General features: G+C 34.5%; 1 protein-coding gene across 4 annotated transcripts in view; it reads right to left on the bottom strand.

Moving 5' to 3' along the window:
- LOC143248834 (latrophilin Cirl-like) overlaps nt 1-25,799 on the bottom strand; it is a 194,611-nt gene that overhangs the window by 63,418 nt on the left and 105,394 nt on the right. For 2 of the 4 annotated variants that reach the window (XM_076497657.1, XM_076497656.1), the window contains exons 1-2: nt 11,868-11,933; nt 11,391-11,484 (exon numbers count right to left, since the gene is read on the bottom strand). In XM_076497657.1, the coding sequence (XP_076353772.1) occupies nt 11,391-11,484; nt 11,868-11,918 (145 nt within the window). In that variant the 5' untranslated portion in view covers nt 11,919-11,933. Of the gene's footprint in view, nt 1-11,390; nt 11,485-11,867; nt 11,934-19,839; nt 20,383-25,799 lie in introns of those variants that run through there. The other 2 variants (XM_076497658.1, XM_076497659.1) reach the window with 2 other exon arrangements.

Consider the following 25,799-nt stretch of genomic DNA (forward strand, 5'->3'; position numbering starts at 1 on the left):
TTTGAAAATGTATGTCATAGCAGCGGCTACAGAAAAGTGAGAGACAGACAGAAATGGAGGTGATTAAAATAAAAGTGAATACCTCCAATCTAATAACTAAAAAGTATATCAAAGAACCACTACAAGCTCGAGGACGTAAAAGCTTAGCATTGATTCGCCAGTTTTGTTGTCGTTATGTCTAAACTTTTTACTGTAGACCAGTGTTTTCTTACTTCTTCAAGGCAAAAGAAAGGCCGAGGAACAAGTAAAAAAAATACGCAAAAACTGAAAGAAGTACACACGATACAGTTAACGACAATGTATCTTATTTTTGTGAGGCACCAAGAGTTCATGTTTTAAGTAATATATTTGTTGCGAAAGAGACGAGAGAAACAAATCACCAAACATCTGCAAAATATTTTTTCAAACCTTTTATTCTGAAACGGGAATATCAACCCTTGTTCCTAAATGAAAACTCGTAAAGGGTATAAGGTATCGGATAAAATACATCGAACAAAGGTTTATGATCAAAATACAACGACGTATTGAATGACAGAACTCTCCAGAAACAACACTATTAATATAGATAGCAAATACTTTTCTAAAAATCTGAGAACATTTCTCATTCAAACTAATATACAATTTAATCAAATTTGATGCAAATGTTAACAAGACTCACGAGTCTAAAACTTAAAGCGAACTTAGAAAATAAAAACAACTACAAAAAACACTAAGAATAACTTGTAATTATATATTTCATATATCATTTATAAAATAACACTAAATTTCTGTCTTCAAAACGATTATGAGGACGCCAGAGTACTTTTATATAATTTTGTACCAAATTTATAAAACAATAATTATTCATGTCCACTCATAACTTTTAGAACAAAGTAAAAAGCATTAACAAAGAAAAAAAAACAATTATGAGAATTTCTAAAAACTTCTCCATCTGGGTACAGTAGCTCCCTCTAGAATTCTAGGAGAAAGAGAGGAATATTGTTTTTTTGTTTTTTTTTAATTTCGCGCAAATCTACACAAAGGCTATCTGCGCTAGCCGTCCCTAATTTAGCAGTGTAAGGCTAGAAGGAAGGCAGCTAGTCATCACCACCCACCTCTTGAGCTACTCTTTTACCAACGAATAGTGGAATTGCCTATCACATTTTAACGCCCCCACGGCTGAAAGGGCAAGCATGTTTGGTGTGACGGGGAAGGGAAATGTATTACTTTTGAAGCAACAAAATATTTATTTATTTGTTTGCTTATTTATGAAAAATATTTCCTGATTCAAATCAACTCATTTATCAAGTGTTGGTTATTTTCTTACTTTGGGTAAGTTGCACGTTTTTAATCAGTACAGAAATAATTATTTTTAATTTAGTTTTCTTTATTCACTTTATAACAAACTGGTTTTATCGACACTTTAACGATTTTATTCTGAAACATATACATTTCAAGACATAAAACAGCCATCAAAACTCTACGGAGGTAATGGATAATCTTTTAAAGATTTCAATGCAAAGTGTTTAAAAAATTTTTGCGCAAAACTGCACAAGGCTTATCTGAGCATAACAATCTTTAATTTTGAGCTGATAGTGGTAAGGTAGCTAGGGAAAAGCATCCACCACCAACGCTTTAGCTACTCTTATAAAACCGAATTGCGAAGTTTGATCCAAAATTTACAGCGCACCCACGGCTTTAAAATGTAAAAACGAGATTTTGGAGCAACGGAATGAGAACCATGAACACTCAAATTCACAGTCCAAATTCGCTAAATATTATTGCTGCGCAAAGCTGCTTTTTTTTTTTAAATTAGAATAAATTATGATAAAAATACAAAACAAATATAGTGAGGTCACGAAATATTTCCTAAAATAAAAATAGATTACTGAAGAAAATAAACTAAATTGCATGTTTGCAAACAAATTATACCATTTATACAAGAATTACACTTAACCTAACGATATCTTATAGCACTCAAAATAGTGTTGGCCACGTGAAGCCTTACATATTTAGTTATTGTATATCTGCTGCAGTAACACATCAAACTGTAAAACTTGGGATGATATCATGGCTTCGTCTTACGACAATTCCGTTGCTTTCAATTGAGGAAGAATTTATTTTTTTAATTTAAACTATAGTAAAAATACTGTTAAATCAATCTTCATTGCACTTTTTTGTAGTTATTTAAACAGATCGAGCAACATTATGATAAACCTTTTACTTCTTTTCATTGTACACAACACAAAGAACACATGACTCCAACTCTTGCTGTACCAAAACAGCTTTTCTCTTATTTTCTCTTTAACCACACCTTATGCATCTTGTAGCCCAAAATATACTATTCATATCGACATGGTCGAACTTACTACAACTTGCTATTATCTTCCGACAGTCTCAAGATTTATGAAGTTCGTTCCAGTCCATCTTTACAAGAGTTGTCTTTTCCCCATAAAACCTCCTCCGAGTACTGGTCACGAAGGGAAAGAGGCGTACTCAGTACAAACCATTAACAATCGCTTCGTGCAAGACTAGAAGGGAAAAATCAGACCACAGGCAGAGTAAATTCACTGCTGTCTAAGAACAAAAATAAAGATCTTTCCCCTCATCTTTTCCTAGCCCCCTAACTCCCTCTCAATTGATGAGTTCGTTCTTCTGCCTCTGGTGATAACCTCGTTTAAGCTACTCAATTTTCAGGGAAGAAAACAGTGTGTAATTCGTAAGTACAAGCCTATATCTATAATATTTTATCCTGCAGCTAAGCTTTCGATTAACCACCAAGCTAACAGGTTTTGTCATTTCGTTCGGAAAGTATCAAATTAGTTTCTTGAATTATCCATTATATAAACAAGTAGTGTTTTGTTTTTTAAACTTGATATTTAAAGTACCAATTTGAGCGAGGTCACCTTCAGCAAGTAGCCTGAAACAGTTCATTTATTTCTAATGTGAAGTTACCAGAAAGCATATTAACGTCCTTATGGCCGTTAGTTACCGTCATCATAATAAAGTAATAATGACTACATAACGGTAGTATATTGACCAACTAGTTACACGTTTTAACTAAATTGTAAATTTTAACCAAAGAAAGATGTAATAGTTGTGTGATAAAAATATAAGTGGTACATTAATTGCTATAAACTTCCAATTTCACGGATCCAAGTTTTAGGTCTCTCTCTCTGTATTATTTTCGTTGTTTATCTCGTACGTATTCCATTACACTATTCCCAATTGCTTATGCCTAAAGTAAATGGAAAAGACCTATTTTTCTCTTCAAATTTGTTTTTGTGACCTGGGAGCGTATAACGAAAACATGATGGGAGACTCTATTTGGGGGCTGATATGTGAAAGTGATTTACATTACAGTCGCAAATCTCGAAAAACTAGTCACTTCTAAACATTTTTGTATAGCTTTTGTATAAATACATGTAAATCTTGATTTATATGTTGTTTTATTCAAACCTTATGTGAATGAAAATGTGCAAATTTGCCCGTTTTTACATAAAAAATAGGTTAATTTCTAAATTTCGTTATCCAGGTCACAAAAGCAAAGTTTGAAGGGAATAATGGCCATTTTCTGTACTTTTACAACATAAGCAATTAAGATATAAAACATATTATCCAGGAACAAAATTTGTGTTACATAGAGTTAATTTCAGCTTATGATCAAAGACCATAAGGTTCGTTTCCCATGATACAATATTTCTACATCAATTTTAGATCACCGTTATCAGTTAACGTCATTTATTCTTTGATATATATTCTTTTTCTCAAGTTTCTTGCGGAAGTAAATTCTATATCTTATTTTAATACGTACAGTATTATATTACAACTTCAACCATAATTCTTTTTAAGGCACATTGTGCTGATATACTAATAGGAACAATTAAAAAAAACAACAACTTATTTTTTGACACAATATAAAGTAAAATTATTTAATACAACTTCAAATACAGCGTCAAATTTTGCCCTAATGATGGTAACACGTTTACCGAAAAGTGGTTGACTGTAAATTATATTAAATAATTTTACTTATTATTTTGAAAAAAAAACGTCGACTTTTTGTAATTGTTACTCGTCTTTAACCGAATAAGAGAAGAACAAACTATTTATTCAAATGTAAAATGCTATATGTAGTTAATATTGCTGTTTAGTTGTTATAACGGCACAATTCGCGTATTATTGAGTTTAACTGGTAAAAATGGAATATGTCGAATCAGAAGAATTTGGTATAAAAACTCTTATTTTGTTACCAAAAACATAAAACGTTTTTGCGTTTGATAATTATTGCGGCACAAGCAGCTTTTGTTAGGGTTTTTGGCTTTTTCACATGATAGTTAAATTTATTGACAACTTAAAGATCTAGTTTGATTTGTTTTGAATTTTGCGCAAAGCTACTCGAGGGCTATCTGCGCTAGCCGTCCCTAATTTAGCAGTGTAAGACTAGAGGGAAGGCAGCTAGTCATCATCACCCACCGCCTTTCCTTTGGCTACTCTTTTACCAACGAATAGTGAGGTTGACCGTAGCAACATAAAGCCTCCGCGGCTGAAAAGGCGAGCATGTTTGGTGTGACGAGGAATTAAACCTTGAGTTGATTGCGAGTTGAGTGCCATAACCACCTGGCCGGGCCGGGCCTGCTTATAGAACTATTCATCCTTGTATCTGCTCTCTGCTGTTGTCTCCTGGGCCGGGCCTGCTTATAGAACTATTCATCCTTGTATCTGCTCTCTGCTGTTGTCTCCCTCTCTCTCGTTTTTATATAAATCTTTACATTTCCAATTTATCAGATGCAGTCGTGTGCATATTAGTAATTTACTTTACAGTTTTCGCAACTTGAATAGTTTCAATGTACCTTTTGTTGTTTCTTTTGTCCCCCCCCCAAACAGACAATTACAATCAAATAACTAAACAGTTTCGTTGGTTTATCTGTTTGTAATTAAGCACAAAGCTACACAATGGATCATCTGGGCTCTGTCCACCACGAGTATCGAAATCCGGATTTCAGCGTTATAAAGTCTGCAAACATACCTCTGTGCCACTAGGTGGGGAGAAGAGACACGACAGTTTCATTTAGAGGGAAAATGCGCCGCTTACGGTACAGGAAGATTTGGGCTGTGGCAGGCTCCAATAATCCCTAGGGCAAAACTTCCAATAAATGATTTTTTGTTGTTGTTTCTGTTTTCTGACCCGGGTTTATGTACGTTATAGATAATTAAGTTTTTGCCTTCGAAATTTCCTAAAATACCGGTTTGCAACATCTATTGTTTTGAAAATCGATTCCAATGTTGTAACTTGCGAGTAAATATTAATTTCAAGCGCCATCTAAAAATATGCCTTCGTTCGACTTTGTATAAAAGGCTAGGCAGGCACATAACACGCCTTACGCTTTAGTTGGTGTACTGCTACATACGTAAACAAACACCACGCGTGTTTATGTAAGAACTAGGACACGGAGTACGAAGAAATGTGAGGAAGCCAAAGCTTAGTGAAAAGTAGTTATGTCACCCTGTACCACATGTGTACAGCGTATAATTTACTTAGCCAGCTTTCTAAAAGACTGCATATAAGTACTGAAGTGATACCATAAACGTCCAGGATGTTGACGTCATTACCACGTGAGAAAGAAGCACGAAGTTGTAATGTTAAAGATTTTCAAACTTAAACTGTCGATTGTACGGGTTATCATACAACCTGAAACATAAGACTATCTAACATGGCAAGCTGTACGGGTATTCATATATTATGAAACATAACATTATCCAATATGGCGAGTCTGCAGTGTGACTGAAATGAAATAATTTATCTTGCTTAAGTATTGGCACTACTTTGATCATGATCTTGGTACAAAGTTCTATTTCTAACGGCGGTTACTGACGCTTACGGCCCCCTAGTGGCACAGCGGCACGTTTACGGACTTACAACGCTAAAAACCGGGTTTCGATACCTATGGTGGGCAGAATACAAATAGCCTTTGGCGCTTAACTACAAACAAGATATTGACACTTACTCATTAGTCGATATGGTCTTGTTTATTAGGTTTCATGCAACGCTATGTGCGCTAATTTTAAAGTGATAGACGAGAGAGGAGGCAGCTCGCTATTCAACCACCACCTGTCGTCAATTGTTGGACGACTATTGTCGGTCTGAATGGGAAGATTTGACGGTCACTCATGTAACTCACTCAAGGCAACTTACAAAAACACGTCAGTGATGTAATAGATTACTCGACAAAAATGTTTTAAAAGTCATATCTGATTCATATATACGCGTTTCTTGAAGATTTATAAAAATCAACACCATACCCAGGAAAAACAAAGCGATATACCACGATACCAAAAAACTTCAAACACATATTTTTTTTAAATATACATGTATTGTAAAAATACCAGAACAGAATAATTGTGTTCTATCAAATAGTTACAAAGAGTATCCGTAAACTACGATAATATTCATCGAGCACTTCTTCTAAAGATAAATTTGATTCGGTAGTTTTTAAAGTAGCGCGACCAGTCTTATCTGTTTACTACGCAATTCCCCGAATCACGAGTAGCAACGAAATTGGATAAGTTTCTTATCATGTCCAGTTTGCTGTGAAGAAAGACTATTATTTTTTCTCCGGTAGCAGAGAACGGTTTACACGATTCCTTCCTTCAACAGGTCTAATTTTAGTGTTATCTGTTTACTATCGCAAATGTCTCGAGTCAGATACGTAGGCACTGCATTCATAGCTTCAGGGAAGTAACAAAGGAAACAGGCTTGGATAAGAAGGTTTTTCAGTTTACTGTATGATTTCTGATTCACACGCATAATGTAACAAGTCTTACAACAAGGTTTTAGCTTCTTCTGAGAACTTAGGTATTGATTCAACAGTGCAGTTTAAAACAAAGTAAACCATGTCTAGTGATACCACAAACAAAACGTACTGGTAATATTTCTTTATCGAGTACATAGTTTACAAAATAAAAACAACTTCGTTACATTGTCTTTTGAATATAATTTGTATGAAGAGTTTATAGCCTCTAAGTGTATCCCTTTCTCTTTGCATATCAAAATTTTAACGTAAAGTTCCTTCAACTGGAGTAAATTAGACATGACCTACATTGGGTGAACGAGGCAAAGGTTACACGTAGTAAAAGTCCGTCGTCTCAATACGCGATCTGCTGGAAAACAATGCGAGTTTCACAATCACTTTACTTTTACACTTCCACAAACGTACGACTGACAAAGGTGACGTCAGTCATGTAAGAAGACCAAGGCAAGGCTTTTATGTGAAGATAAACTAACCAGTGTGACCACAGTGATGTGCAGAATATCAAGCTAAAACAACCACCATATGAGATACAACTACGTGCTGATATGAATGCCATCTCTGGCACGGACGAGGTGCAGAGAGGCACAAATGATAATTGAATGATAATTTCATCAGCCACATTGTAACAAGAGCCATCACGGACATTTAAGCAATGAAAGTTGTAGAAGAAAACAGAGCTGAAAAACCTCACCAGCTTTTGTTCTACCAAAGGTTAATAAGAGTGTTATATAGCTTGGTAAAATTGAAACCTTACAAAAGATCAGCCACCACCGGCAAGTCCTTATGCACTTGACAAGCCACGGTAGTACCGTAGAGCGCCGACAGCACTGACAAGCAAAATCCTCCATTAATATCTTGGAATGTAAAGACAGTGTACTCACTCCACCATTGAGCTATTGTCACGTATGAAAAGCAACTCAAATCACCACCAAATCTCAGATGTCCTTAGGCTGAATAAATACTTGATACCAATTATAACTGTACAAAATAACCTGGACAAAAGACAATGGGCATAGGGTGAAGCAGAAAAGGGTTTTCAGCATCTATTTAAAGGCCATGGTGGACAGTCACCTTTCATTATTGACACAGAATGTTCGTACACTACGGATAGCAAGACAAATTGTTGGGTACCCATCGTCTCGCGGAGCAGCAACATTTTGTATAAGGCAGATGAAACATTCAAGCTTCTCAGAAGTAGCACAAAGATGAAGCTGAAACCATAATGCAAGATCTTTCATGGATCGTTAAAGGAAATGGACCGCAATTACACTACCAATATAATATTATAACTCACTTGAAGACAGTACTGAAACAAGCAAATGACAAAAAAATAACCTTATTCAATATTCGCATGGGTTAGAATGTTTAATATATCTAAGTACTTGTGATTTTATTTATTCTTATTATATTTTTATTATAGGAATTATTTTGTATTGCTGGCGTAATATAGGCAATCAGGTCTCACCCGAATTTCTTAATCTGGCTGAACTTCAAAAGATATTATTGGGATCATAATAGAAAATACTGTTGACAGCGAAGATAGCTACAGATGAGACCCGGCATGGCCAGGTGGTTAAGGTACTCGACTCGTAATCCGAGGGTCGCGGGTTCGAATCCCCGTCGCACCAAACATGCTCGCCCTTTCAGCCGTGGGAGCATTATAATGTTACGGCCGATCCCACTATTCATTGGTAAAAGAGTAGCCCAAGAGTTGGCGGTGGGTGGTGATGACTAACTACCTTCCATCTAGTCTTACACTGCTAAATTAGGGACGGCTAGCACAGATAGCCCTCGTGTAGCTTTACGCGAAATTAAAAAAACAAACAATCTACAGATGTAGCAAACTATTATAATCTTTACACGTAAGAAAAGCATTCTAATAGCTATTTCATTACCAGGTTGATTGTTAGTTTAGTTATAAGTAAACAGCTTCCTCTGATAGGAAACGAATATTAATCACTTAAGAACCTCTGCAAATTTCAAATCTGAAATGATGTGTAGGAGTTTTTACAAGTTATTATGATACGATTAAAACGCAACGGATCTTGAAGTTTAACATGTACATTAACAAGTTTCAGCTAGGTAGACTTTTTTGTTCCTGTTCAAAAGCCGTAATCGTGAATTAATTACGAGATCTTATTCTAGACTAGACAGAAATATTATAAACATATTACACCCTTGCCTGATCGTACTTTGAAAATTCAGCTGTACCGTACTGCTATCTTTTCTTTATTCTAAACTACATGTAACGGTGACGTAGCAAAACAAATAATTTACTATTTATTAAACCCTACTCTTCTCTGCCATTATAAATTTCAAGATAAGTCATTAAAAACATTCTTCTATATTGCTTTCATAATTTATCAATAAACACAACATAATTCACAGTGCTGTTACGTGATAACTTCAGGAGATGATAACCAAAATTAACACAAGGTTAGTTTCCTTCTTGTTATCCATTCCAACCTTCCAGATATTATATAACACAGATTTCAACTGTATAGCTTCTATGACCTCAGAATTTCAACTTCACAGCTAGTACAATCCATTTAATGTTCTAGGCTTGCATAACCTATTACAATATTTTCAATTTCACATTGCCAAAATAATTCTAGTTCGTATGAGCTCTTTTCAGTGCCTACATTTCAATGTGATTTCCGATCCTAGGTTTTCAATTGGCATATCTATTCCAAAGTTTGTTATTTACTTAATATTCCTAATCTGTTTAACCCATTCTAGCTCACCCATTTGTATTATATATTGCAAAATTTCTCCAACGTTGGTACATTTCAAATTTCCAGAATATATTATTTGTATATTCTATAAGTTTGTATGGTTTGCTTCAATGTTGGATTTGTTTAAAATGTCTCAACTTTCAGCTGTGATCCCTAGATATCTTTTTTTTTTCACAATATAAATCAATTATTCCAACATTCCACTTTTATGTACTGTTGCAAAATTCTAGTTTTAACCTTTTCAAACTTTTATGACATGTTCGGATTTTTTTGGTTCCGTGAGTATCAAAATATTACCCTTTTCTTATTTTAACAACAAAATTTTATTCTCTCACTTATAAGCCCTCAGGTGGCACAGCGATATTTCTGCGGACTTGCACTGCTAGAAACTGGGTTTCGATACCCGTAGTGAAGCAAGGCACAGATAACCCTTTTTGTAGCTCTGTGCTTAATGACAAACAATCTCTCGCTTATGAATAAGTTTAATATGTAATACCTCGATTCTAATGCTGCTTGTATCGAAACTTTAGAGCCACGATTCGTCGTTCCAGCTTCCAAAGTTGAGAAAATATTTCTTTAACCCACTTCTGCAATGAATATGTTAATAAGGTTTTTTTATGTAATTACAACTTTTACCAAAAAATAATTTCCGATGTGAGTGACCTATGTATTTAAAGCGAAATTTAAAAACCAGCTTAACCATCAGTACGACTAATTAATTTTTTCTTACGTCACTACTTGTAAATGCATTGTTTCCTCACTTTGGTAACCTCGCTGTGAACGATACTTTCAGCCTCAATGTAATCTTAGCTGAGGCCAATTCTCTAATTTTCAACTAACAATGATCCTAAAATTCACCAGTTACTGTAATTTGAAACTTCCATATGTTATTTGAATGGGGATTAGTCCTAAAGACGAGTATTAAACTAGGAGAAAAAAAAATCCAATTTCGTTGAAATATTACATATATATTATGAGCTGGTTGCCAATGAGAGGAAAAAAGATTCTTTAATAAAAACAAGATTATATGTTATTCATAAAACATTTTTATAAAATGACATCATATATATATATAAACGCTGCGTTGATTAAAAAATGACAGTAGTCACAACTCGGTAGATATGACTGTAAGGGTGACTAACAAATCATTTCCAGGAATGCTAGAGTTAATGCTGCAAATCAAAGGTACGTTGAGCGTGTGCTGTACTACGAAATAAAAGTGGATAAAACCATACAACTAACTAATAAATCAAGACGAGGAAACGCGATCCACGGTGTGTAAAGGGTTATTAGTCACACTGTAATTTTCATGGCAAGGACTTTATGCACCGAGGATTATAAGAGAAGAAACGTCCCACTAGTATTATAAACGTGACTAGACATCACATTTTTAAAGTATCTCTCCTCCTGGAATTCCTTACGAACTTATTTACAAATAATATTCCTTCTCCCCACACCCCCCGCACTTCACGTTTCCTTTTTTAAGTGGCCAGAACAAGCTAATAACACGAGTAAAACAGAGATTTTTTTGTGCATTTTGCGCAGTTTGTATTTGAACTATCTTTGTATTTTGTTGTGAATATGTATATACAAACATGAAGTTGTGAATTTCAGCTACGTGCGTTACGCTTCAGTATATAAATTTGGCTTTATTAGCTGTCAATTTATGAATCGAAACGTATATAAAAACACTTTTCAATCAATACCAAAAACCCACAACGTGAAGAGTTAACGGTTTTCAGCAACGTAACGGTTAATTCGCGCAGTTCAATTCAATAGCAAAAAAGGGGTGGTTGGATACTGAGAGAGAGAAAAAAAATCTGATAAATGTAATTCTAATAAAGGACCCACGAAACTAAATACTAACCTAATCTCCTGGCGCTGCCTGCCACTAGTAAGCTTAACACCAATAGTATTGCAGTCTTCATCACAAGAAATCCCTTATTCTCTAGTTTCAGCATCTGAAATAAAAAAAATAACGACATAGTCAGAAAAAATACAGTTTGTACGCAATAAATATATGTATATATGAATTATAAAGTTAAAATGAATTCCAACAGGGCATTTACGTTCGAATAAAAGTAAGTCACTTATTTTAACGTAAATTGGCTAGTATCATGTACGATTTATACCTTACACAATTTGCATACGTACGTTTATAATATAAGATTTTTTTTGGGTTCAAAAATGGGCTTCTTGTTTCGAAAATAACCTGCAATGTCAATATGTGGTTGATAACAGTGAAAAAAACAAACATGAACCCATCGGTTGATTTCAGAATTACACTCGCATTACATTTACCATTAGAAAACATTAAGAATCGTAAGATGAATTTATACTTAACCCATAGCTCAGCAGCATCTAACCTCACGTTTTCTTTGTTCAAAAACGTCATTGAAATTTCCTTCGACTTTGATGTTCACTCCTAGTATTGTGAATCGAAATCATTGTGAAAGATAACTGATTTTTACACAAGTTGGTTCAATCAATAGAGAGACCTTGCTACCTCACGAAGCCGCAACCACACACACGCAAACAATACGTAAAACACTATCTCTCGCATGTCGGATCGACAAGTAAAATTAACACTTCCAGTTTCTGAATTTGTTGTTTAAAACAATACCTTCAGTATCGGTTCGATGGATAAAACAATACATTCGATAACAGTTCAGCGGGTGAAATAATACCTTCATCATTAGTTAGTTAAGCGGATAAAACAATATTTCCACTGTCAGTTCGGCGAGTAAAACAGTACCACAGTTTCTTGGATAAAATACTAACACCCTCAGCTGGACGAGAAAAATAATACCTAGTATATATCAGGCGGGTAAAACAATACTTCCTATGTCACAGTTTGACGGCCTCTTATATCTCAGACCAGTTGAAATCGGCCCGGCATGGTCTGATGATTGGGAAGCGGGTTCGAATCCCCATCCCATTAAAAATGTGCGACCTTTTAATCGTAGGGGCGTTACAATGTTACGACCAATCCTACAACACCGGCAAAAGAGTAGCCCAAGAGTTGACGGTGGGTGGTGATGAATAACTGCCTTCCCTTTAGTCTTTCATTATTAAATTAGGGATGGCTAGCCCAGATAGCCCTCATGTAGCTTTAAGCGAAATTCAAAACAAACAAACAATTAATTTGATGAAATTACATCATTACTATTCCAGGTTAGAAAATAAAATACCACAATCTTGGAAATTTTCAGTTGGGGGTAGTGATATAAAAACAATATCTTTGTGTCCAGTGTCCCAGTTCAGAAATGAGAACAACTACATACTTTTAATCACGAGGGTGAAATAATAACTCCAATTCTTCGCTTATGCGGAGAAGAATTAAAGAATATGCGAAATTCCTGATTCTTTCCTTCACTGCTCGACTAATGAACGCATGCCTTGTATTGAAAACTTTTTTTTGTAAATTCCTCTTGGCTTCTGTTCGTAAATCTTATCCTCTCCGAACATGCTTGGACTTTTTTTTTTTTTTTTAGCCGTACTTTAATTACATGTGAATGTAAAGGAGGGGGGACATTGTATGTGTTTAATCTGGACATGATGGGTCTGGATTCTAGGACTCTTTACGGGAACCTAATGAAATAAGTTTTCAAAACAAAACGTTCACTTTATTTAGCATACGCCGTGATAAGCGCAAAATATTATCAGCCACTGAACTCCTTTGGTAGACGTACTGATATACCGGGTAAAAACGGTGCAAGTTATTTGCTAGGTATATCTACGCACTAATCTGATGAGTTATATTATATAGGACAACAGAATTGGTGGGTAACAATATTCCGTTCTTAAGATTCAAAACCAGCCAATTAAAGCAAAATATCGATCACCCAACACATTTATTACTGTTATACATTTATGCTTTCACATAGCTCAACTAAAACAAAGATCCCACAAATAGGACATGGTACGAAAAGGGAACATTAATTAAAACTGTTGACAATAGACAAAATTTAACATACCGTGGGCAATGTAACAACGTAAAGAGTTAATACCTAATATTTTGTAACGAAATAACAATTCCTGAGAGAGAGGAAGAGGTCAACGCTGAAACTGGCCCACCCTGGTCCAAACCAAGAACTGAACCGCAATGAATAAGAAAAATAAAGATTTAATATCTTTATTCTTTCACACCTCATACTTTATAACCTATACCACCGTGTTCCCAATGTGGGAACCACACACACACACACACACAAAAGCTGAAAACAATGCTGAATAAATTTTAATTCTGAATAAATAATAAACCGATATAAATTGTGTTGAATTAATTAAATGATACATTATCGATAGAAGATATTATTGTTTTTACTAAGGCACTGTTTTTCAATCACCGTGCTAAAGTTGAGGGGGTGGTCCTCAAACTTTTTTACTGACGTCAAGGGAGCCTCAGATTGAAAGATTTTGGGAACCACTGGTACGTTCAACAAAATAAACTGTTTTTTTTAATGTAACAAATACCTGCACAACGTACGTGATATATAAATCGACAGTGACAGCAAAAATATTATACGAATGTTGCCCAGTGGATTGATCACCCGAGGAAAATGTTACTTTTATTTGTGTGTTTTCGCAGAACTTTGGATGGTTAAAGAGATCATCTTAATCAAACCGTGATTTTTCAAGTGTTTCCTTTTTTTTTTTTTTCACATCGAACTTGCAATAAATCTCAAAGCCTTAACATGAAGTTACTGGTCACTGTGCGCGTGTTCCATGTTACAATTTGCGACCTTGATAAAGACAGCACGAAAAATTACTTTCCGATGACAGCTTAAGTCTGAAGTCCTGATGAATCTAATGGAGACACCAGCCTTTATTTTTTCTGCAAAGATTTTTAAGTAGTTCAGCGACACAAAAGCAGAGTTCGTGATTTTTGACAGACTTAGGGTTAACACCAACTTAAAGTTTAAAATAATAGTGAGAGCTATGACAGGAGAAAGCTCTGTAGTTTTAAGCCTACTTATATTCAATGACTGTCCACTAATGTCTTGATGTCGGAGTTAACAAGTTATGGTGATATACAATTCGAAATTCATTATATTGTGATGAAATACCAAACATCGAAAACAACTTGTTTGTTTCTTTTGAAATTCACGCAAAGGTACACGATGGACATTTGCGAAATCCGTCCCTAATATAGCAGTGAGAGACAAGAGGGAAGGCAGCCAGACATCACCGCCAACTCTTGGGCTAGTACTTTATCTACGAATAGTGAGATTGACCGAAACATTATAATGCCTAATGCCTCAAAGGCTGAAAGGGCAAACATATTTAATGAAACGGGGATTCGAACCCGCGATCCTCAGATTGCGAGTCATTGTAAATAACAAAAAAAGAAGGGGGTTTACGAACCTTCAAGTGTTAGTTATTACGTCTACTTTTTACGCCAGCTTAACGGAAACCTAAATTTGAGTGACAAATAACATTGTGTTCTTTTCTTCATCCACATCTCAGAAAATGAAAAACGTAAAAGATTTTCTTATGAATTCTTTATATAGCCGTGAACAGAATTAACAAAGAACGCCACCTAGTTTAATTGTAATACTCTACAAACTTCCTGAGGACGTCACGGTAGCTGGTTCAGGTAATACCAATGGACAAGTTTCGTGTCGTTCTGCATGGCACTGCGTAACCACGTGTCCCATCGGGCTATAGGCCCATGATAATAACGCTTAAATAAATTTCAAGACACAGCCCTCGGTCAATTAGAAGACGGAACGATTTATTTCATAATCCATCACGATATATAAGTGACTTGTTACAGTGAACAAGGTTGTCTCTCCGACGACTCCATGTTTCATTTTGCACTCACTACGCCTAAAAATACGTTTTTGCGAACTTTTTAAATATATAATAATCTTTCTTTACAAAAGTTTAAAACACGTAATGTGACCATGATTTATTTAACTATAAATGTCTGTAAAGCTTCCGCACACAGTTTCAGATAAATGTAGGCATAACATCGACACTGTTTCTTCCTCAAAATTGTTTCGTAACTAATAAGCAAATACATTAAATATTATCGACAAATTTCCAAGCACGGCAAGAAATGACCGAGGAAATCCATACCATATAAGATGAGGATATTGTCCCAAAAAACCAAACATTGACACACCCACGTGAATAATTGTCCAATGACAATTATCATATGGAAATAAAATGGAGAGCACACAAACGTTACACTAGAGGTTAGATGTAAAACCTGAACGGCATATGAGCAGTTTTGTTTTTTAATGGAAAAGCTAAAACATGAATAAAGACATTAAGAAATTACCATAATGACGTGATTAAAACTATACATTAAACCCATTAACAATGAATACAGTAAGAATAAAAAATCATACAAATACCTCAACAAAAGATACAATATAAGCTCTTGATTAAGAACATAAAACAAATAATTTTACATCATAAACAAGATCCACCCTTGTTAAAGAAAGTCATATTTACATTCAACGAACGAAAAGAAAAGAACCTATTTAAATGTGAAAACTCGAACAGAAATTAATAAACATACAAATAAACGAGACACAAATATACGTAACCATTTCTTACGTTAAACTGTTGTAAGTTACATTTTCAGTGTTGTAATTTGTGATTTTTGTAGAGGGCGCGTGACGTTGATATCAAGTAAGTTCATAAAAGTTTGTTTGGAAGTTCGCGCAAAGCTACACGAGAGCTGTCTACTCACTTTCTTTTGTTTGTATATATTATGTGAATAGTCTCCGATAGTTTTGTTATAGAAAAAAGCTACATTTGTGGAAAGCGTTTGTCGTGTATTGATACTGTAAGCTATTTCTTATCGAAAAGTGAGTATCTAGTTTTTATCGCTATAATGTGGGAATGGTGGGAAGTGATAGACTAAAAGGAAGGCACCGCCAACTGGTGGGCTACTCTTTATCAATGAATGGTGGGGAATGGCCGTTATATTATATTATATTAACGCCCGCACGGCTGAGAATGTGAGCATGTTCTGCCTAACGGGGATTCGAACGCGCACCCCCTAGATTGTGAACCGAGTACTCCTAGTCACCAACCAATGGGAAGCCCCTTATTAGAATAGTGCTAGAATTCCTATAAGTGTAATGTTTATGAATGACAAACATTTAGAAGAAGGATGAAGATATAGCTCACTTGTGAAGTATTCAGACCAGTATTAGGTATTGCGTATATTCAATTACCTCATTGACAAACCCATGAAATCGTACACGTAGGTTTATTTTTAGGTTACTTGTATTATCGTTAGGAAGTAAATTTCAGTTGAAAGTCAAAATATTGTTGAAAACTTTAGGCCTACAAGTACAAATGTTGACAAGCGATAGAACTAGTAGCTTCTAGCAAAAGTTAAAAATAAACTAAAGAGAAAAATGAACTAGTTTATTATCGTTATGTGGTGTGGAATTTGTACTCGTTTCATTAAAATTATTTTAAGACAATTCGTTCAAAGAATAAACAACGTTACAACAATATAATATTATACAAGGCACTGAAATATTATGGAATATTATCACCATACAATTTCTCGGTAAAACTAAAATGCAGTAACGACTGGTTTTGTAACATAATGAAATTATTTTCTGTTTCAGAGGTAAAAGTAAAACAACAACAAAAAAGAAATGAATGAAAAATTTACCCTATCAACCACCATTAGAACTATTTAAACAAATAAGCCAATGTATACTATTGCTAAACATCTTTGTATCATGTACTGTCAAACCGCTTGAAGTTTTAGTTTAAACGAGCCTATGATATAATTAAATATGCGCATGAACAACTCAACTTTTACTTTCACGTAAACTACATTCAGTTCTGGATTCCGAATTAACTTCGAAAACACCGTCATTAGCTTCTCACTCATAGTAACTATGTCCAAGAACATAAACACAGTGGCGGCACATGAGATAAGCAAGTTCCGCCAATATATGCGCGCGTGTGGGTAGTATTTTAAAGCGAACGAACGAAAGCAACAGTTCTTAATATTAGTCTTAATGCAACACAATTAAACGCAAGCTTGGCGTCTAGTTACCAGTAACCAAACGTACTCTAGAACTCTCGTTTAAAAAAAACCTACAAAATTATATACGCCCAAAAGCCACAGTTCGATTACGTATTCGTTTACGAACAAAGATTTATTCTATTTTCTCTAAAATTGGCTACTTTCCCTCGGATCTTAAATACTAAGATGCTATTACATTAATAAACAAGTAACGAAAATGGGTGACGAAATAATTGCATTTAGTTAATTTTACTCACTGATTGAAGTTGTTACTAAAATGTTTACGTTATGGGCTCAAATGCTGTAAAAAGTTACTTTTTTACATCTGTTCGCCTGAAATGATATACAATAAGTTATCCAAATGTAATCATGATAATACATATATAGGATGCTGCCTAAGCTTTGTTCTCACGCAGAGCTAACTCATCGCAAAAACAAAATTTTTAAACCAGGGATGAGATGCTAAAAAAAAAAAAAGAGGTACTCAAGGTGGGTGAAGTGGGCCTGTTTTCGAAAAATAAAAAAACATAAACGAAAGCCATTCAAATAGGTCTCTGTAGTGGTTTAAAACAAGTGGTGTTTGGATAGTGTCAGGATTTTAGCCATGTAAGCGTTATTTCAATTCCATTAGTTAAAACATGTATTTTCTTTTTAATGTAAAAACGTTTTCTGTATTTATTTAAAGCACACTTTGTTTAGTAGGAGTGTTTAACGACACGTTTTGTATACATGTCACCTACAAAAACAAAAAAAGACTGTAAGACCGTATAATGTCTTTTTTTTTATAAAGTTTAATAACTGTTATTACTGTTAAAAAGGGAGTATGTTTCGAATACGTTGTCAATACGCTAACCGTATCTAGCACGTACCAACAATCCTTACGTTGGCCACGAAACTAGCGGAAAGTTATTTTAGAATTACTATTATAAGCAAACAATTACGTTGAAAACGCGTATGATTCAACTTTCTTTTTTTTCCCCGCCATATTTTATAGAAGGTACCACTTAAGATACCAAAGAAGTAAATATGTCAGGTGTCTGTATTTCCAATAATTCCATTACATAATTACACTAATTCTGGATATACAGTAACATTGAACAATAAACAAGTATACTGTGGAAAATAAAGTGTGTGTCACTGTCACAAATGTAACTAGTAATTCTAAAGTGATGTGTTTCAGTGTCATTTGATCACCGTTATTACAAACTAATTACTAAATATTATAAGCTTAAAAAACTAACGGACGTGGTTTAGACTTAATCTTCTCTGATTTTGAAAATCAAATTTAGAAATAAAAGTACAAATCTCTCCGAAAAATCTACCTAAAGACATTAAAAACCCAGTAATCCACGAAACCCAGTAAGGATAGCCTATCCAATCACTTGTAAAACAGTTATTTACGCTATACCTGCAAAAACAAGAAAAAAGTCTTCAGCTTTTAGTTAAATTTCCTTCATGTTCTTTTTGGAAAGATTGGGATGTATTGTCAAATGTCATAACTTTACAAGAGTATCTTATCAGCCAGAATGAATACCAATAGAAGTGTTCTGTTGTTGTTATATGTCATAATTTGACAAGGTTTAATTAACAGAAATAACATTGATAAAAGTGTTCTATTGTTAAATGCAATATAATTTGACAAGTTAATTATTATAACGAATACCAATAAAAATGTTCTTTCACACTCACACCTTAGGCCTAAAACCATAAAATGACAAGTTGTTACGTAAAACATCAATTTTAACGTTAGTCGAACGTATTTGGGCCAATTTGGATATTTCCATCAAAACCAAAATAACTAAACTGTGTACGTATTTAAAGTGACAAATATTTTTGTTAAAGGCAAAATTTTGTACGTGTTTAAAGAAAATGATACAAATGTTTTCTTTAAAACCAATTTTATGTGTTTATAGAAAATTACGCAAATGTTTCTTTAAAACCTAATTTATGTATGTATTTAAAGAAAGTGACATTTGTTCAAGCGCCAAAATTCTGTCTTTAAAGTGGCAAATATTTTCGTTAAAGCCAAACTTTGGTACATGTTTAAAAACTGACTCGAAGAAAACAATACAAATTTCCAGTCCTTTTCGTTTAACAGATATAATAAAATCATAAAATATTAACGCGAACATGATTGTTTCGCATCCAATAGTGTTATAGTAAGGTGAGAAGGTTCGTTTAACAATCGTGCAAATTTTTATTTTTTACGTTTGCGTGTTGTGCCTAAATTGTTTAGACACAAAACAAATAAACTAGCTCTTAGTTCCAATGTATAAATTTACACAGTGAAAACAAGCTAACTTACCGGTCACTGCCACTGTATCTTCAGATTTTCTGGTTGTTTTTTTGTTATAAATGTAGATCCTAAAAACCAGATCTTGTTTACTAACTAGTAGTACCAGTTAAGTTGGCCTGTTAAAACGTCCCAAACAAAAACACTATGGTGGGTAATTTTCAACAGTACAGACACAGATTTCATAGTGAAGATCTCTTGTAAACAGTAAGTCTACACGCATGCATAAAGAGCCTACTTGATATAGATCTGTTGTCTCTCCGCTAGGTTTCGAATACTTCACAAGACATTACCCCATTACTACTAGGAGTAGTAGCCTATAGCATTGAAAAGTTGTTTACTTTTTTGTTTACTGCCTAAAAAGTTTAAACAGCAAGAACTGTCAACAGCCTAACAAATTGATGTAGTTGGCGGTTAAAACATGGCCTCGGGTAGGAAAGCTCAACATCAGGGAGAATGCCACGACAAGAATTACCACTCAACAAACCTAACTCGTCTCCCTATCACAATCGAATGGCCAACGTAAGCAGACGATACAACTATCCAGAGTATTTGCGTTTTCCTCACGTGAAGCTGTTTCTCATTGGACGCAGGTGTGAGGCGACTGATACGAGCGTCCTCAAGCGGCATAGGATTTAAACTCATCCACAAAGCAGAGTGCGAACTGGCTTCCAAACGGTTTCAATGGCTGTGCGAATGTGACATGGGTGGGAAAATATCTGTCGTAGTTGAGAAATGAAAACAAATGGAACGCCAACTGGGTTCACGTGGCTAGTCTTGGATGTGAACAACGCTGTAGACCATAACAGAATGAAATGCCTGGTCGTAAGGACCCCAGGTATCCAATACAAGGCCAAGGCTAAATACGTAAATATTGTATTTCAATTAATAATACAACATACTTAGCAATATTTCTACAGTTTTTGTCTTGCTGACATAACGTATATTGACATCGTACATTAAAGAATAATTTACTGGATGTCTTTTTCACAAAGCTAAGCCTCTTCAAAATATCTTTGCATAATAAATAGATGAATAATTGCCCCCTTCCACCCCCACCAGTTGCACAACGCTATTTCTGCGAACTTCCAACGCTAAAAACAGATATATTTGGAATTAAATACAGTGGGTTATCTGTGTTTAATTCTAAAGAAACCTGAATAATTATTGTCAGACATATTCGGTTTCAGTGATTGCTTTTCGTGTCGATAATATTTGTCGAAAATATTTCCATTTTCATGTTATTTATTTTTTCTATCAATTTACATGTAAATACATCTCTCTACAAGTGTTATTGTACAAAACCGATAATTGTCTTATCATTTGGGAGATGAACAAATCCAACTACAAGTGTTTATATAGAAAAAACGTTTTTTTTTTTTCAAAATTTCCCACAAAGCTACACGAAGGCTATCTGTTCTAGCCGTCCCTAATTTAGCAGTGTAAGATTAGAGGGAAGGCAGCTAGTTATCACTACCCACCGTCAACTCTTGGGTTACTCTTTTACCAATAAATAGTGAAATTGACCGTCACATTATAATGCTCCCACGGCTGAAAGGGTGAGCATGTTTGGTGTGACGGGGATTCGAACCCGCGACCCTTGGATTACGAGTCGAGCACTTTAATCATCTGATCATGCCAGGTGAATAGAAAAATGACCTTTTATGATTCTAAATATTAAGCTATTGTTCAGCTTTGCGCTAAAACAACATTTTTTTTTAATTTTTAATAAATTCAATTTAGTCTTATTGTGCTGACGAAACCATCTTAAGACGAGTTGAGTGTGGTTTACAGGTTAGCTCGCAGTCTGTGATTCGTGAATCCCCAGTTCTAATCTCACGGCTACATAAAGATCACGTTTCGCACTTTGTGGCCGTGGGTGAATTGTAAGAGTGGCACTTAAATACTACTATTAGAGTTGCTCGAGAGTTGGTGACGGGTGCTGTTGACTAGCTGTCTTCCCAATATTTTTGTCTCGAGTAAAAAATGTTATTCGCAAGTAAAAGTTCAACGTTAATTTTTTTTAAATCAGTGTATTACTCAAGAAGTCTGATAATTTACAAGCGCGTAAAAAGTACTAAACGACAGAAATGAGTGCACTTTTAGCGCACTTCAAGTTCCGCACTTTGTAAGTAGTGAAATTCAGCCGAGAGACTCATTACGCAATCTTTGACCGCGTGGCTCGTGCTAAAAAAAATCACGAGACACACCTGGCTACGAAAAGAGATAATAACGTTTATTGTGTGTAGCGGTGAATACAGAAGTAAGAGTGTGTATCAACGAGAAATGAGAATCTGCCATATAGACCGACAGAGTCAAGGAAAGAGAAAATAAAAAACTGTAGCGATAAGAAAATTGAAATGGAAACAGAAAAAGAAGGAGAAAAGATAACGCGAACGTGCTGAACACTAAGAAGACCAGAGGCTATAGGAGATAAGGAAGTCGAGGAACAGGGATAACCAAAACGACCTTCGACGAATAAGTGGCTCCTTAACTAACGTGTGTGACTGTACAATTGGTCTTTGATTCCAAAGAAGAAATCTTGTATTATATATGTATTTTAAGTATATTGATAAACTCGTGAGACCAATGCATATGTTGGGACTACAAGTTATTTGAGACACTAAATTTGATTAGTATGTTCATTTAAGCAGAACCATTATGACACTTCCTTGTTACAAGTATATAGAAATTCTAGAGAATGGTAAGTATTCTCACCCTGGTTCATTCATTTGTCAACATGGATCAGTGAAGCATTGCCATAGTGTTAAAAGTTACATTCTGTAATGGCATGGAAGAATTAGCTCTATAAACTGGAAATATTGAGAATAAATTCTCTTGTCCTCACACTTTTGTACAGTACTGTATATCGCATGTAAATTATTCGAGTTCTTTACTATTACAGAAAGTTTCTTTGAAATCAAACAAAAGCATTATTTTGTACGATATTATCTGTTTCTTATTACAATAGTCTGTAACAGATTTACTAATGTATATTTATTTTAATATCAATGTTTGTTTTAGTTAAATATATATTTAGAAATATATGAAACCCGTATTGTTAGATAAGTATTGCGAAACTTCCACCTGTTCTCTAAATTTGCAGAAGATTCTTGAGCATAAGAATAAAAAAATGTAGGATGTGTGTATGTAAAATATAAGTATTTTTGCCTCAGCTGAAACTTCTAAAAAACATCCTCTCAAGCTCATGAAAGGTAACCAACGCCACGTGGGGAGGCAGTTTAATATTTTTGGTTTGCTACAGTCGGTATACTATAAACCTTGGAAGCTATAATTGCGACCAACGCTTATTAATCGGAAAACTACAGATATTTGACCAAGAAATTTTATAGATTTCGAACATTATAAACTTTAGAGAATTATCTTCGGACGTTTGTATTTTCTATGAAGACATTGCATAACTTCGGCTGTGAAAAACTCGCGTCAGGGTGTTCAGGAATACGACTAGTTAGCTTCCCCGTCAAGAGAAGTGTACCCGTGTATCAACGGAAATTAATTCGCTCGTCGTGAGCCGTGGATAAAATATTCAGATCTAAACCAGATGGAAGACTCAGTATTGTTCATAAGTATATACAACTTTTATATATAAATCATTATTTGTAATAACCGTTATTGTAAATTGTACTAGTGTTTTTGTAATAGATGTATATTTGTGTTAAGAAAGAAAATTGAGTGTATCAATTCTGTTCGAAGATAATTTAAATTTGATACATATTGACATTCAATTAGCTTCTAAATTCAAATTTCAGGCTATTTGAAATCGTAATACCTAACATATGAAATCGGAGACTCGTTCGAGATAAATTATAATACGAAACAAGTCACAAAGTTATAACAGTTTTAATTTTACTATGTAAGAATATTAGGGCAAAAAACGTATAAAATTGCTGACTAGAAGAGATACAACCTAATCAGCAACACCCACAACCCACATTAATACAACAAAGGAACTGACTGTCACGCTTACGACGCGCCCACAGTTCTCGTATGAGAAAAGAATATTATAGTTGTTTTGCATGAATAGCCAACAACGAATCATTCATCTAAATAATATCAGTTTTATTTTTTCGTGATACAATAATACACGATAGTTTTCATTGCACATTATCATAAAAGAGGAATTTCTTTAACAAAGTTCGATTCCACTGAAGTGCAGTCTGCACATTTGATTCTAATCAAGGAGATAATTGTTTTAGAACTTTGGTGTTGGTGATATTCCGCACAAAAAATAAACATATATTATTTTAATCGTCCTTAATGTGTTTTGAAGTACAGTTTTGATATTTAAAATATAAAATTTCAGAAATTCAAATCGGTAGGAGATAACAGTAAAACTTTGTAACTAATGTCACAACATAAGTTTTAGCTAAATAAAATTTTAATTTATTTCATTAATAGCGAGAAATAATTTAATTTGTTTTTTTGTTTGGCCTGCTTTTTTTCTCTTGTGTGTTTTCATTTTCTTTTTCACCACAAACCATACCTCGTATCCAGATATTATTAATCATTTTAGCCTATTTATTTTCAGTTTTACTTTTAATAATCTATGGTTTTCATTTGCAGGAACTGGATGTAGTTCTTTCTCTCACTGCTTACCCTTCACTTTATTGGATGTATTTGCAATGCGGAAAACAAGAAAGAAAGTCATAAGTAGTTCTCTTGTTCTCTAGGAATAGGTCGCGATAAATTTCGGAGATGAAATAAAGTACGATAGATTTATTATAAAATATAATAATACCCCGTCTAACTAATACAATGCAAACAGCTCCCCGCTAGTATAGCCGTAAGTCTACGGATTTACAACCCCAAAATCAGGGGTTCGATTTCCCTCGGTGGGCTCAGTAAATAGCCCGATGTGGCTTTGCTACAAGAAAAACACGTAACCAACACAAACAAATCATACAAAGAATCAAGGGTTTAAACCTGGCAATGATTCTTTTTTCTTGTACGTATAAATTGACAATTTTTAAACAAGTTTTGTTTTGAACATAATCAAAGTTTATTTAGAATCTGAAACCGTAATATATATTTGTCTTTGTAATGTAACGTATTTATATAAAAACCTAATACACAGTTTATTTTTTAAATTTTAATTAATATGCAGTTATTCTAAAATTTTGATGTTGCGGAAATGAAAATTCCAGGTAAAAAAAAACAACTAAAAAAAACCCCGAAATTTTCAAGTGTTATCAAGTGTTTCAGCCACTTAGGTACATCCGTCCCTAATTTCAAACTTTTGACCAGAGGAGAGACAACCTAATCAGCAATACCCGGAACTCACATTAACCCAATAGCGAAGTTGACTGTCACGCTTATAACGCACTCACAGTTCTTATATGAGAAAAGAATATCAAAGTTGTTCACATTGACGTGAGACTGAAAGAATTAACAGACATGATGAAATAAAATTTCCCAAAGCATTTACAGTGTATTTTATTTATAAAAGATCCAACTTATTATATTAGGGAGGGGAAAGTTATACATATAAAACATTACCAAGAATATACTTACCAAACTAGGGAAATTACATTAAACTGTATATGTAGACATGTATATTTATAATATTATTTCAATTTTCTCAGGCTGAAAATATATATATTCTATTCAGAGGTTATTTATTCCATTAACAAAAATAAAAAAACAACAGGAAGTCTGTTTTTGAATTTCGCGCAAAGCTACACGAGAGCTATCTGCGCTAGCCGTCCCTAATTTAGCAGTGTAAGACTAGAAGGAAGGCAGCTAGTCATCACCACCCACCGCCAACTCTTGGGCTACTCTTTTACCAACAAATAGTTGCGTTGACCGTCACATTATAGCACTCACATTGCTGAAAAGGCGATCATGTTTGGTGTGACGGGGGTTCGAATCTGCGTGTGTTTTTTCGTATGGGAAAGCCACAAAGGGCTATCTCCTCAACCCACCGAGGGGAATCGAACCCCTGATTTTAGTGT

This window comes from Tachypleus tridentatus, chromosome 4 (genome assembly GCF_004210375.1).
Source record: "Tachypleus tridentatus isolate NWPU-2018 chromosome 4, ASM421037v1, whole genome shotgun sequence".
In the NCBI taxonomy this organism is placed as follows: Eukaryota; Metazoa; Arthropoda; class Merostomata; order Xiphosura; family Limulidae; genus Tachypleus; species Tachypleus tridentatus.